The sequence below is a fragment of the Thamnophis sirtalis genome, unplaced genomic scaffold (assembly GCF_051295495.1).
Source record: "Thamnophis sirtalis isolate CommonGarterSnake01/CBP01778 unplaced genomic scaffold, rThaSir2_p1.2 scaffold_4, whole genome shotgun sequence".
NCBI classification, from domain to species: Eukaryota; Metazoa; Chordata; class Lepidosauria; order Squamata; family Natricidae; genus Thamnophis; species Thamnophis sirtalis.
The window spans coordinates 93,367,107-93,379,318 of record NW_028261384.1 but is presented as its reverse complement, the minus strand read 5'-3'; the positions used below and the strand labels follow the sequence as shown (position 1 = coordinate 93,379,318).

Below are 12,212 nucleotides of genomic sequence, written 5' to 3'. Positions count from 1 at the left end.
TGAGAGAGTGGGGATAAGAGGTGGCAGTTAAGAAATAAAATGTATCCTTAGTTTTATGCATGGAAGGGAACTTTATGGCTTTTCAGTCCAGCTAAATTGAAATTGCTAGTTTGTTTTTTATTTTGACCGAGACAATTGGAAAAGATTTTTACAAAGAATTAGGATAAAATTGCTGTACTTCCTCCTCTCTCTATAGCTTCCTCTACCTCCACTTTCAGTCTTCCCATGGTTTGTTTTGCCTTAACTGTATATTGCAACTCTTCAAAACTCAGCCAATATATATGTCCACCTTCCATAACCACCTTGTGCCATCTTTCTCCTTCTCTTTGATTGCACATCACTGTCCCCCTTGTGCATAAACTAACAGCATTATTTATCTCTCCCTCCCTCTTCTGTATACTTTTAGCTGTTGCATCATGTTACCATCTCTGACTTAACTCCTTTCCCACTCTCCCATTGCAGAACATTTCTGCTTGGCAAGTGCATGATTTGGACACAGGCAAAAACTGCACATTCTAATCCAGGCACCACTGCCCAGAATCTTCCATCCTGTATATGGAATAGCCTATACATAGGGTGATTGGAATAAAACATATTGTGCCCAGACTTTAGAAAAGCAAAGTAATGGATAGATAATTTTGTTTGAAACATTTCAGTAATTGCTAGTGATAGGTAAGCTTCATTTGGTGGAATTTGGTTTTCCAGACTTGTCAAACATTTAGAAAACGCTTTTCAGGAGCTCCTTGTAGTTTATTTTCTTGGCATTTGAACACAATCAGGACAGCTGAATATCATTTTAGTAGTGCAGGATAGTAGCTAAATCAGAGATTGAAATCCATATTCAGCTATAAAAGTGCAACTGCCACATTAATTTCCTTTATAGAGTGGTTATTGAAAGGATAAATTTAAGAAAAAGATATAGTATATATTTTCTTAAATTCCTGTACAAAAGCTGGATGTCAATCTAAGAAGCATTCTTTCTGGTCCAAATTTGAGTTGAATAGTGAAATAATATTTTACAAACCATTTGAATAGCAATGGCTAATTCATTTCATTCACTCTGGAAAAGGTCAAATAATATGAGTTAATAATGGCCATAATGGAACATGATTAGTCAACCAGTTCCACTCATAAAAAGAGGGTCCTACAATTAGAAGTAATAGCAAATAAATTAATCTAGTTGAATATTTTATTTGTTGGGCAGATGAGAGCAGAAAGAAAGAAAGCATTCAATAAAAACATTTATATATCTAGAAAATTCCAAATATATTGGAATGTTATGTTGGAAGTTATGGACCAGATTAAATTATCTGGATGATTTTGGATTGCATCTCCCATCAGCCATGCCAGTAGCTATGCTTTTACTGGTTATAGTGAAATTTCAGTTATTCATTTTTGTGTCTTTCTGAATATAAAGCAATTACTACAAAGTCATTACAAAATGGCAAAAAAAAATCTTACTAAGTATTGCTAAAACCACTATTAAGCTAACACAATTAGAAAAGGACTAAATTTAGAAGGTGGTATTGATCCGTTTTCTGAAAGCAGAAAGAATGGGAACAGACTATGGTTCTTCAGGGAGCATTCTCCAAAGCTTGGAAACAAGGCCATCTCTCAGGTATCTAGTAGACAGATGTCAGCGAGTGAAGATACCTGTAAAAGAGCCTACTGATTTATGATTTATCCAACTGTCCCATCAGATAGTGAGGTCCTAAGCCATTCAGGGTTTTAAAGTTGAAAACCAATACCTAAGACAGTAACAATGGGTTGGGTTTTTCAAAATGGGCAAAGTACACTTCTAATATTGTCTACCAGTTAGCAACGTAGTTTTTGCATTTTATACTTATACATACTCAAGAGTAAAACTACATAGAAGACATTGCAGTATAACCAAGAAGTAGTTAATTATTGCTAGATCTAACCAGCTCAGATACATTAGATGTGATTGCCTGACCATATTCCTTACCACTCATGTCACCTGAAAATCGAGAATAGCAGAAGTTGTCAAAGAGCCCAAATGCTAGTCATCCTCTTTTACTGAGAATATAATCCTATTTAGAATGATCAATGGTGTAGGGGGAAAATATCACCCCTGACTACTTCTGCTACAGACCCAGCACAGGACCAATTTGGGAAAAGCTGGTCTAGGGTATAAATATCTAAAAGTGTTATATTTTAACTTTAAGGTCACTAATTCAGACAGAGGCAAATAAGAGGGTCTTTCTTTCCATTTCTTTTTTGGCTTGCGCTACTATGATACTTACGGAATCTCACACATGTAACTTTGGTCTCCGTATCAGTACCTCTATATGAGTTTGCAAGCAAGAATTAAATCACGAATTTGCATCTCTGCCCTGAGTAGCTCCTGTTGATTCAAATTTCATTGAATCTCTCAGGTACCTAAATAATACTAAGCCCATTTATGGAGGGCAGAGGCCTTGTGCTAGCCAATCAGTGGCAAGATTTGTGCATGTGTAACAATCCTATTTTCCAACATTAATAGCTGATGTGAGGCTGTTGAGTCTCTTTGTCTCCCTGTAGCCATGCTCTTGACTAATTGTTTGTCTCAGTGTGATTAAAGTGTAGTTTTAACAGCAGTAGATGCATGTGCTTGGTTTTTATCCTCTATTCATACTGGGGGGAAGGAAGGACACTGAGACAATGGTAAATCATAAGCACTTTTTATAAACATTTATTGCTAGTATTGTTTGTGGTATATTTCATGTCTGGTTTCCTCTACTTCAAGGTTTCCCAAGTTGGCCACCATTTTAAAAGTTTGAAATGTAATAAGGTTAGTTTCAAATTTCCCCAAGTAAGCTATTTTTTTTCTAAATGCCTCTAAGTAAGTTATAATATTTCTTCTAAGCTTGTTGACACTAAAAAAAGTTTTAAGTATATTCTTCACCAAGTATTTTAAGCAGTAAAGAAGATGGCTTGATTGTGAAAGCTGCAATAAAAATGAAGTAATGAATATCTGTGTTAAATAGGTATTATAATTTGGTATAAATTGCTATGTCAACAGAGCCAGAGGCTTGAGAATCTTTTTAAGATAGGGTTTCCCAACTATAGCAGCTTGAAGATGTGTGGACTTCAATTCTCAGAATTTCCCCACCATATTCTGGGAATTGGAATCCTGGGAGTTGGAATCCACACATATTCAAGCTACAAAATTTGAGAAATATTGCCTTTAGGAAATTGTGTACAACCCTGTTCACAAAAATAGCTAAAAGGAAAAGTTAGATCTGCCACAATATGGCACCCACTGAGCCAGAGATGATATTGTCAAAAAAAATTCAATGTTCATGAAGAGCTTGGTAGAATCTTAGGCAAACGCCAGTAGCCTCAAGCACCTGTTTTAATGTTATATTGGTGGGGTTACATATGCAGAGTATCTATGAATGTTAGAACTAGCAACATACTGCAGATTTTAGCAATTTTTAGGAAAATGGGCTGTCAGGAAGAACGTTTTCCAATGAATGAACATACATTTTACAAACCAGTTGCACTATACAATGGGTAGTGTAGCTTTGCTTTAGTTTCAGTTATAAGGTTGCTTAACTTGGAATTTACATAAGGGTATCTTTGTTTTCCATTGGTTGTTGGTTCCCTGGAATATTTAAGCAAATTAGAACTTAAATAAATCCATTTCCATTGGATTTTAAACACTAGTTTATTTTAGTTTAGTTTAGTTTAGTTTAGTTTTGGTTTATTTGTATGCCGCCCTTCTCCAGGAGGGACTCAGGGTGGCGAACAACTCAAAGGGGAAAGGGAACATAAACAACAGTACACATAATTAAAATACACGAAAATCACACAGCCATACCAGTCGAGAGGGGAGGGGAACTAATCAACCCCAGGCCTGCCGGCACAGCCAGATTTTGACGGCTTTCCGGAAGGCCTGGAGAGAGAGGTGAAGGTCCGGAGCTGCTACAGAGAAGGCCCTCCCCCGGGTAGTAGCCAGATGGCATTGGCTGGTGGACGGAACCCGGAGGAGGCCGACCCTATGTGATCTGACGGGTCTTTGGGAGGTAATTGGCAGCAGGCGGTCTCTCAAGTACCCAGGTCCAATACCATGAAGGGCTTTATAAGTTACGACTAGCACTTTGAAGCGTATCCGGAGACCGATCGGTAGCCAGTGCAGCTCGCGGAGGATAGGTGTGACGTGGGTGTACCGAGGTGCACCCACAATCGCTCGCACGGCTGCATTCTGGACGAGTTGAAGTCTCCGAATACTCTTCAAAGGCTGCCCCATGTAGAGCGCATTGCAGTAGTCCAGTCTTGAGGTCACGAGGGCGTGAGTGACTGTTGCGAATGCCTCCCAGTTCAGGTAGGGGCGCAACTGGTGCACCAGGCGAACCTGGGCAAATGTCCCCCTGGTCACAGCCGACAGGTGATGTTCTAAAGTCAGCTGTGGATCCAGGAGGACTCCCAAGTTGCGCGCCCTGTCTGAGGGGCGTAAATTTTCACCCCCCAACCTGAGTGATGGAATAATAGCCAAATTCTTGGGAGGAAAACACAACAGCCACTCGGTCTTGTCTGGATTGAGTACAAGCTTGTTAACCCCCATACAGACCCTGACAGCCTCCAGGCACTGGCACATCATGTCAACCGCCTCACTGAGTTGGCACGGGGCGGACAGATACAGCTGAGTATCGTCCGCATATTGATGGTATTTGATCCCGTGCCGTCGAATGATCTCACCCAGTGGCTTCATGTAGATATTAAACAGAAGGGGGGATAGGACCAAACCCTGAGGAACCCCATATTTCAGGGGCCTAGCGGTTGACCTCTCTCCCCCAACTAACACCGACTGCGACCTGTCCGAGAGGTAGGAGGAGAACCACTGAAAAACGGTGCCGCCCACTCCCACCTCTCGTAACCGTCGCAGAAGGATACCATGGTCGATGGTATCGAAGGCTGCTGAGAGGTCAAGGAGCACCAGGATGGAGGAATGACCTCCATCCCTGGCTCTCCAGAGATCATCGGTCAGTGCGACCAAAGCGGTTTCCGTGCTGTAGCCAGGCCTGAATCCAGACTGAAAGGCGTCCAGATAATCGGCTTCATCCAAGGAGCGTCGGAGTTGAGAGGCTACCACTTTCTCAACAACCTTCCCAATGAAGGGAAGGTTGGAGACTGGACGGTAGTTGTTCAAACTAGCTGGGTCCAACGATGGCTTCTTCAGGAGGGGTCTCACCACCGCTATCTTCAATGCCGGTGGGAAGAAGCCCTCCCGAAGAGAAGCATCCACCATCGCCTGGACCCAGCTCCACGTCACCTCCTTGCTGTTCGCGACCAGCCAGGAGGGGCACGAGTCCAGTACACACGTGGCAGCACTCACCACTCCCATGGCCTTGTCCACTTCATCAGGAGCAACAGGTTGAAAGTCAGTCCAGAGGTGGTGTTCAAGACCTTCCCCCGGTACCCCGGCTGGCTCTGCGCAATTGGAGTCCAGGTCCATCCGAAGCCGAGCAACTTTGTCCGCGAGGAACTGGACATATTCCTCTACTCTACCTTGTAAAGGGTTATCCGCAACCCTCGTATTTAGGAGGGAGAGGGTCACCCTAAATAAGGCGGCAGGGCGAGACTCAGCGGACGCTATCAGAGTGGCAATGTGATTGTTCTTAGCTGTCCATATTGCCGATAGATATGCTCCAATGCAGGTTTTCAGGAGTGCTCGGTCCGACTCAGATTTACTGGCCCTCCAGCGGCGCTCTAGGCGACTCTTTTAGCGCTTCATCTCCCGGAGGTCCTCGGTAAACCAAGGAGCCCTCCTGGATCCACTGCCGCGGATCGGCCGTAAAGGCGCAATTCTGTGGAGAGCCTCAGACGCTACCGAGTTCCAAGTAGCAACTAAGGTCTCCACCGAACTGCGGGTGAGAGTATCAGGCATAACGCCAAGCGCCGTCTGGAAACCCTGAGGATCCATAAGACGCCTGGGGTGGAACCACCTAATCGGTTCCTCCTCCCTACAGCGGGGGATTGGTCTCCGAAAGTCAAGCTAGACTAAAACACCAGAACATTTGTCCTTTCTTTCTACTATAGGTTAATTTTGAAATTGTTCCCTCTTCATATCCCTGCCTCATTTTCATTGTTGTTTTCTACATTGCTTTGCAGCAACCGCCAAGGAGGAGGAGAGGGGAAAGCTCTTTTGACATTAACAACATTGTCATACCAATGTCTGTTGCTGCCACAACCAGGGTAGAAAAACTTCAGTACAAAGAAATTCTTACACCAAGGTATGTTCGGAGGTTTAGTTAGCATCTTAAACTTCCACAAACTTCCTGTTCATCTAAACCAGTTGAATGATGTAATATCTCAATTTTTTTCAGTCTTCCCTCTAGAAAAATACTGCGAACTACTTGATAAATGTTCTACAAGCATTTAGAAGCTTGCTTTTCTTCATTCCACAGAACATCTGAGTGAAGCTTGTAGGCCACTAGTGGTTTTTAGACTACAGAAAACATCTCATAGATGAGGATCCACGTGTGAGTGAACCTCTGAGCACCAAGATATTGCTGATCTATATTTTTCGGATGCTAGCATGCCCAGTGATTAAAAAATACTTCAAACAAGTTAAATAGTATCTATTTCTCCCCCAACTATCTAGAAGCAGAACAACTCTCTTAAGATCAGGTTAAACCTTTTGTTAAATATGTTCCAGAACAGGTGTGTAATCAAATTTGGGAGGATAAGGATTTCCCAGGAAAATAAAATGTAGTTAGTATGTTCCTTACACTGATCACCTTACAAAATTTGTTTTCCCATCACAGAAGTCTTTCTATTGAGAAAGAAGTTTCATGAGGTCTAGTAGCTTGATCTAAAATACTTCATTTATTGTAGATTTTAAGAGTGTTAGTGAAAGGAAAAATGCTAGGTCTTAGCTGTGGCCTGGATGGAATTTCCTTGTTGCTTGTGGTGAGTCATGACAGTTGCAAAGTGGGTCACATGATTGTGTGTGTGTGTGTGTGTGTGCGCGCGCGCGCAGTGGTTATAAAGTGTTCACCATAGAAATTAAGCAGAATAAATCCATTTTTTTGCTATGGGCAGGATTTTTTTTCCTGGAAACCCAAAGTAATTAATCTGTTTCCAGCAAAAGCATTATAAATCATAGCCATGTGACTGCAGGGCCATGGTTCTATACTTTTCTAGGAAGAGTCATAGCTCATCATGCTTTTAATTTAAACGATCCAGTGTGTCAGTCACCAATTTAAATGATCTCTACTGCTTGGTTAGAAATTAGAAGAGGAGGAAAAAAAATCAGCTGAATTAGAGCAAGGGTGTGATAATCATGGAAAGCGAATGTGAAATATTTCCCACCCCTTCTTCTTTGTGTTTTTTTTCCATGCTGCCATGGCAACAGTAGTCTCTTTTAATGGCTCTATAACATTACATAGTGGAGATGAATAGCTATCTATCTCTGGCTCTGTCCCTTGGATCTGTTTCATCATCCTCACCCATGCACTCCACCAGACTTCCATTTGATTCTTGCAAAAGCAACATATGTTTATTGTTATTACTGCACTTAATAGAATATGTTATATAGAAATCAACAGGCATTTTCCCTCAATAAGGCTCACATACTCTCCAAATAAAGATATTTTTTTTAATGGCAAATCTCAGAAGAGATTTTGCAAACAGTGATTGGAATTGCAGCCTAGTACATACAGAGACCTGAAGGCATGAGTTGGTGTGAGCTGGTATGCCCGATTCAGTGGTGGGTTCTGGATCCCGTTGCAACGGGGCCGGGCGTCCACCATGTGCACACGCACAGTGCAAACATGCGTTCTTACTGCCCGCGATGCATGGCTGTTTGGCGGAACGTCGCACAAGCGCCATACACTCCATGTGCATGTGTGAAAGCCCCAAACAGCTCAAATACAGATAAGGAGGGTGGGTGGGCCCTACAGAACATCATACCGGAATGGTACCTGGTACTCCCAGCAGGCACCGGTATGCCCGCACCAGGGTGTACGGGTCGTATCCCACCACTGGTCCGATTTGAAATTATGCCACTGCAGGTTAAAAGGGCAAATTGAGATATGACTGCTAAGAGCGTTTATGAGATCTCTAAAAAAGATGTTTGAAGCTTATTTGCTTTACCTGGAAAGAGTTACAAAAGTTGTGCTTGAAAATCAAAGGCAATTTTTGTGGTACTGAGGTTTAGAAGGGGCAGATAGTCTGAAATGCCATCATAAGAGTTAGGCTCTATTATGGCTCTGAGTTTCCCAAAAGCTCAATCTTCAGCTTAAGTTCTTGAGTTGCTTTGATCAGTCAATGAAAATCTCTCCATAAACTCCATGAAGGAAAAGCCAAGTGCAAAAGTAGCTGAATTCCCTTTGCTGATGGATCCAAGTGGCAACAGGTGTATTTTCCCTACTGACCCTTCTTTTTTGTTGCAGCTGGCGTGTTGTGGATGATGGTGCTCTGAAGATGAATCCAGATGAAGACAGTGAAGAGGTAATTGTAATGGCTTTCCCTGGTTGTGCTTAATTTCCATGCATGGAATTCTGAGCAGATTCTGATGCTATATATTATGTTAGCATATAGCAATAGCAATAGCAGTAGACTTATATACCGCTTCATAGGGCTTTCAGCCCTCTCTAAGCGGTTTACAGAGAGTCAGCATATTGCCCCCAACAATCTGGGTCCTCATTTTACCCACCTCGGAAGGATGGAAGACTGAGTCAACCCTGAGCCGGTGAGATTTGAACCGCTGAACTGCTGATCTAGCAGTAGCCTGCAGTGCTGCATTTAACCACTGCGCCACCTTGACTTCCAAATATATTTGGAAGAAGATGGCAAAACCTATCCATTCTAAAATGACAATATGATCAACACGTGTTGATTTTTTCCAAGGAAGAATTCTTTTTGAAGCAGTCCAGGGCCATTTCTAGGTTTTCTTGAATGGCTGAGAAAAACAAATGGCAGTCTCTGCTCACAGAGCATTTTTGGAGGGCAAAATAGAATTACAATTCAAAGTGAGTGCTGTTACTATAGAGAGAGGGGGGGAGGGGGAGAGAGAGAGACATTATAAATATTACACAACTGTTTGATTGGGGTCAATAATCACCTTATTTCAGAGCCTGGGTAAAGATCTCTGTTTTTAAGACTTTCTAGAGCAGGGATTTCCAGTGGCTGCTGTGCCAGACAGGTACCGTGGCAGATAAGTCATGCTTCCTGGGTTCTTCCGGATAGTGTTGTATGGAAACCATAGCACATCATTTCTGCCTGATGTTACTGGATATGCAGGTGTCATGGAAGAGAGGCAGTCCTTCAAATAAACTAGCCTTGTGTCAATAAAGAGCTTTATTGGCAGTCCTTGAGTTACGACTATTCATCCAGCAACTGTTCAAAGTTAACAGCGGCACTGAATGAATGAATTTACATCTGGTCTCTGAAGTTAGGACTGTTGCAGTGGCCCCTTAAGTTATATGGTCAAGATTTGAGCGATTGGCAGCACTGGCGGCAGGGGCCCTTCAACTCCCCTCTGCTTATCTTCCCCTCCCCAACCCAAAATCTCTGCCCTTTTGACAGCCCGGCATTCCTCACAGGAGCACAGGGGATAAATTAGAGGCCTGAGGTCTAGCAATTTCAACCAGTTACCCCCAGGCTGCTATTTTAGTCCCAGCACCACTGTGGCCTCAAGCCTCCAAGCGCTACAATGCAAAATTGCCACCCTGTACTCTACAGGCCCTGCCAAGCCCAGTTGACCTGAGCTGCCTTCCATTGCTAACCAGAGGCACCCAGCCTTGCCCCATATCAGGCTGCCATTGGCTGTTCTGGTCCTTTTTGCTGAGGCCACTTGTACTGTTCTCCAGTTAGTACGCCCCATTCACATAATCCTTCAGAAAATCTCAGAAGTTTTATGAAGATTTTCCAAACCATCGCAAAGCAGAGTGCATTACTGGTAGTCTTCGACTTAGAACAATTCATTTAGTGACCATTCAAAGCTACAGCAGCATTGAAAAAAGTAACCTAAGATCATTTTTCACACTTAGGCTTGTTGCAGAATTGCCATGCTCACGTGATCAAAATACATATGCTTGGCAACCGGTTCATATTTACGATGGTTGCCATGTCCCAGCATCATGTGATCACTTTTTGCGACCTTCAGACAAGCAAAATCAGAGGAAGCCAGATTCACTTAACAACCGTGTTACTAAGTTAATAACTGCAGTGATTCATTTAACAACTGTGGCAAGAAAGATCATCAAATGCGGCAAAACTCATTGAACAAATGTCTCACTTAAGAACAGAAAATTTTGTTCTCGTAAGTTGAGAACTACCTGTATGAGGAGAATAGCACAAACTGCTTTGGGGGGAAAGGCCTGGAATACCTCACATAAGAGCCAGGTCAGGTGCAAAGAGTATAATCCGCCCCCACCCGAATGTTGAATGAATGTTGTTCTACTTTTAATTATATATTGTGCTATATGTCATTGTATGTACCCTCTCCCATATAAGTTGTTAGCCGCCCTGAGTCCCCTCAGGGAAAAGGGCGGCCTATAAATAAACTTATTCTATTCTATTCTATTCTCTACAGCAGGAGGAAGAGGAGGAGGAAGGGCATGGCAGGGTCTATGGAATGCAGTTGGGCAGGGGCTTTGTTCTGTGGCATTTAGGTGGTTGGTTATGGCACAAAACCTGAGGCATCACTCTGACTGCTGTGGCTGAAGTTGAGGCCTAGAGGTGGAAGCCGCCACCTGAAGTCCCCGGGTCTCTATTTAAGCCCTATTGCTGCTGTTGAATGCCTAACAATGGTGAAATTCAGTGAACGACAATGTGGAGTGCTAGATGATGAGATCATCTGGTGTTTTGCCTAATGACCACATTGCTTAACCGTGCCAGTTACCAGGAGTAGATAATTACCAGTGCCTTGAATTGTGTTTGCTCACTGGCAACCAGTGCAATTCTCAGAGTAGGGATTTCTCCAATTATGAAGAATGTACCAAAAAATTATCCTTAAAAGTAATGCACTGAAAAGATTCATCTGGTGATAACCATTTCTGTGGATTCTGACAAACTATTTGGAGATATACAGCTTTCCACTACTGTATATAATAGTGTGTGCACGCACCCCCCCCCAAAAAAAAGTCCAGGTGAGATTTCATAGCAGTGGTGTTTGTTTTTTTTGAAAGGGCACATCAACTATCATCTTGAGTTCCCAATATCTGAGGCAGCATTCAAAGTACCCAGCAAATAATGCTTGACAATGGGGAGGGAAGGGCAGAGAAACCCTGGGATTTTGTAATATTTAGCTTGAAGAAAGTGTGGTTGTGTTCTTGGAAAGTACTGTCCAAAGAGAGAGTTGTATGGGCTGAGGCATACTACAAGTTGCAAAAGCAATATTGTGGTATCAGCATAATGCTGTGTTTACCTATGTTAGCTGTTGCTCCGCTAAGGCCAGAGTTGAGAGAGAGGAGTAACCTTCAAAGGAAAAGGCAGCAAGCTATTGCTTTTCATGCATTAACAAGAATAAAAGAGCTGCCTAATTAATTTTACATCTCACCGTGCTTTTAAATGAATATCTCATTTCCTGCTACATCCTATTTTATAGGTATTAGTAGGCTCCTAGGCAACACTTTACCAGCTCTCAGTAACTATCTCAAGGTGGGAGAAAGCCTCACACTTGGAAGGGGAAATCATCTTTATTTAGAGCCCAGCAGCATCTTTATATTCTCCAGGCTGATGGGTCAGTGACATTAGGGGATATTTGCTAAACAAGCTGTGATCATCATGTATCAATGATTCCTTACTTGTGCTAAGCAATGAAGAAATCTGTTTTCTTTTTCCTTGCCCATCCTCTTGTCACAGGCAATTTTTCTGTTCCAGTTAATGAGCAAACGTATGAAATTGCTGTACCAATGATCCCTGGAAGGATTTTTCAGCCTGTTACTGAGTTGTATCTAGGTAGCTAATGAGATGGATTGATAGACCCAAATTTTGGAATTTAGTATCTTTAAGGCTAGGTTAGTTAGCATTGCCCATTGGAGATTCCTGCTTATTAGATTAGAGAGCAAAGACCCTCCGCATTTCAGCAAATAGAAATCATATGAGGAAGACTATTCTTAAGAATTGCGTTGTGATGTTCTTCTGATTCTGTGGAAAGTTCTTCTCTAGATCAAGATAACAGGAAAGTAGTCAGAGCCTTTTCATGTAAAGTTTCTGTAATCCTTTACTGAAGACTTTGTAGTGTGTTTTGATCTCAGGAA

The 12,212-nt window shown here is 42.4% G+C and overlaps 1 protein-coding gene across 5 annotated transcripts in view; it reads left to right on the top strand.

Moving 5' to 3' along the window:
• KANSL1 (KAT8 regulatory NSL complex subunit 1) overlaps positions 1–12,212 on the top strand; it is a 154,133-nt gene that overhangs the window by 134,036 nt on the left and 7,885 nt on the right. For 3 of the 5 annotated variants that reach the window (XM_014062727.2, XM_014062731.2, XM_014062726.2), the window contains 3 exons: positions 2,747–2,791; positions 6,115–6,236; positions 8,400–8,457. In XM_014062727.2, coding sequence (XP_013918202.2) covers positions 2,747–2,791; positions 6,115–6,236; positions 8,400–8,457 — 225 coding nt within the window. The remainder of the gene's footprint in view (positions 1–2,746; positions 2,792–6,114; positions 6,237–8,399; positions 8,458–12,212) is intronic. The other 2 variants (XM_014062732.2, XM_014062730.2) reach the window with 1 other exon arrangement.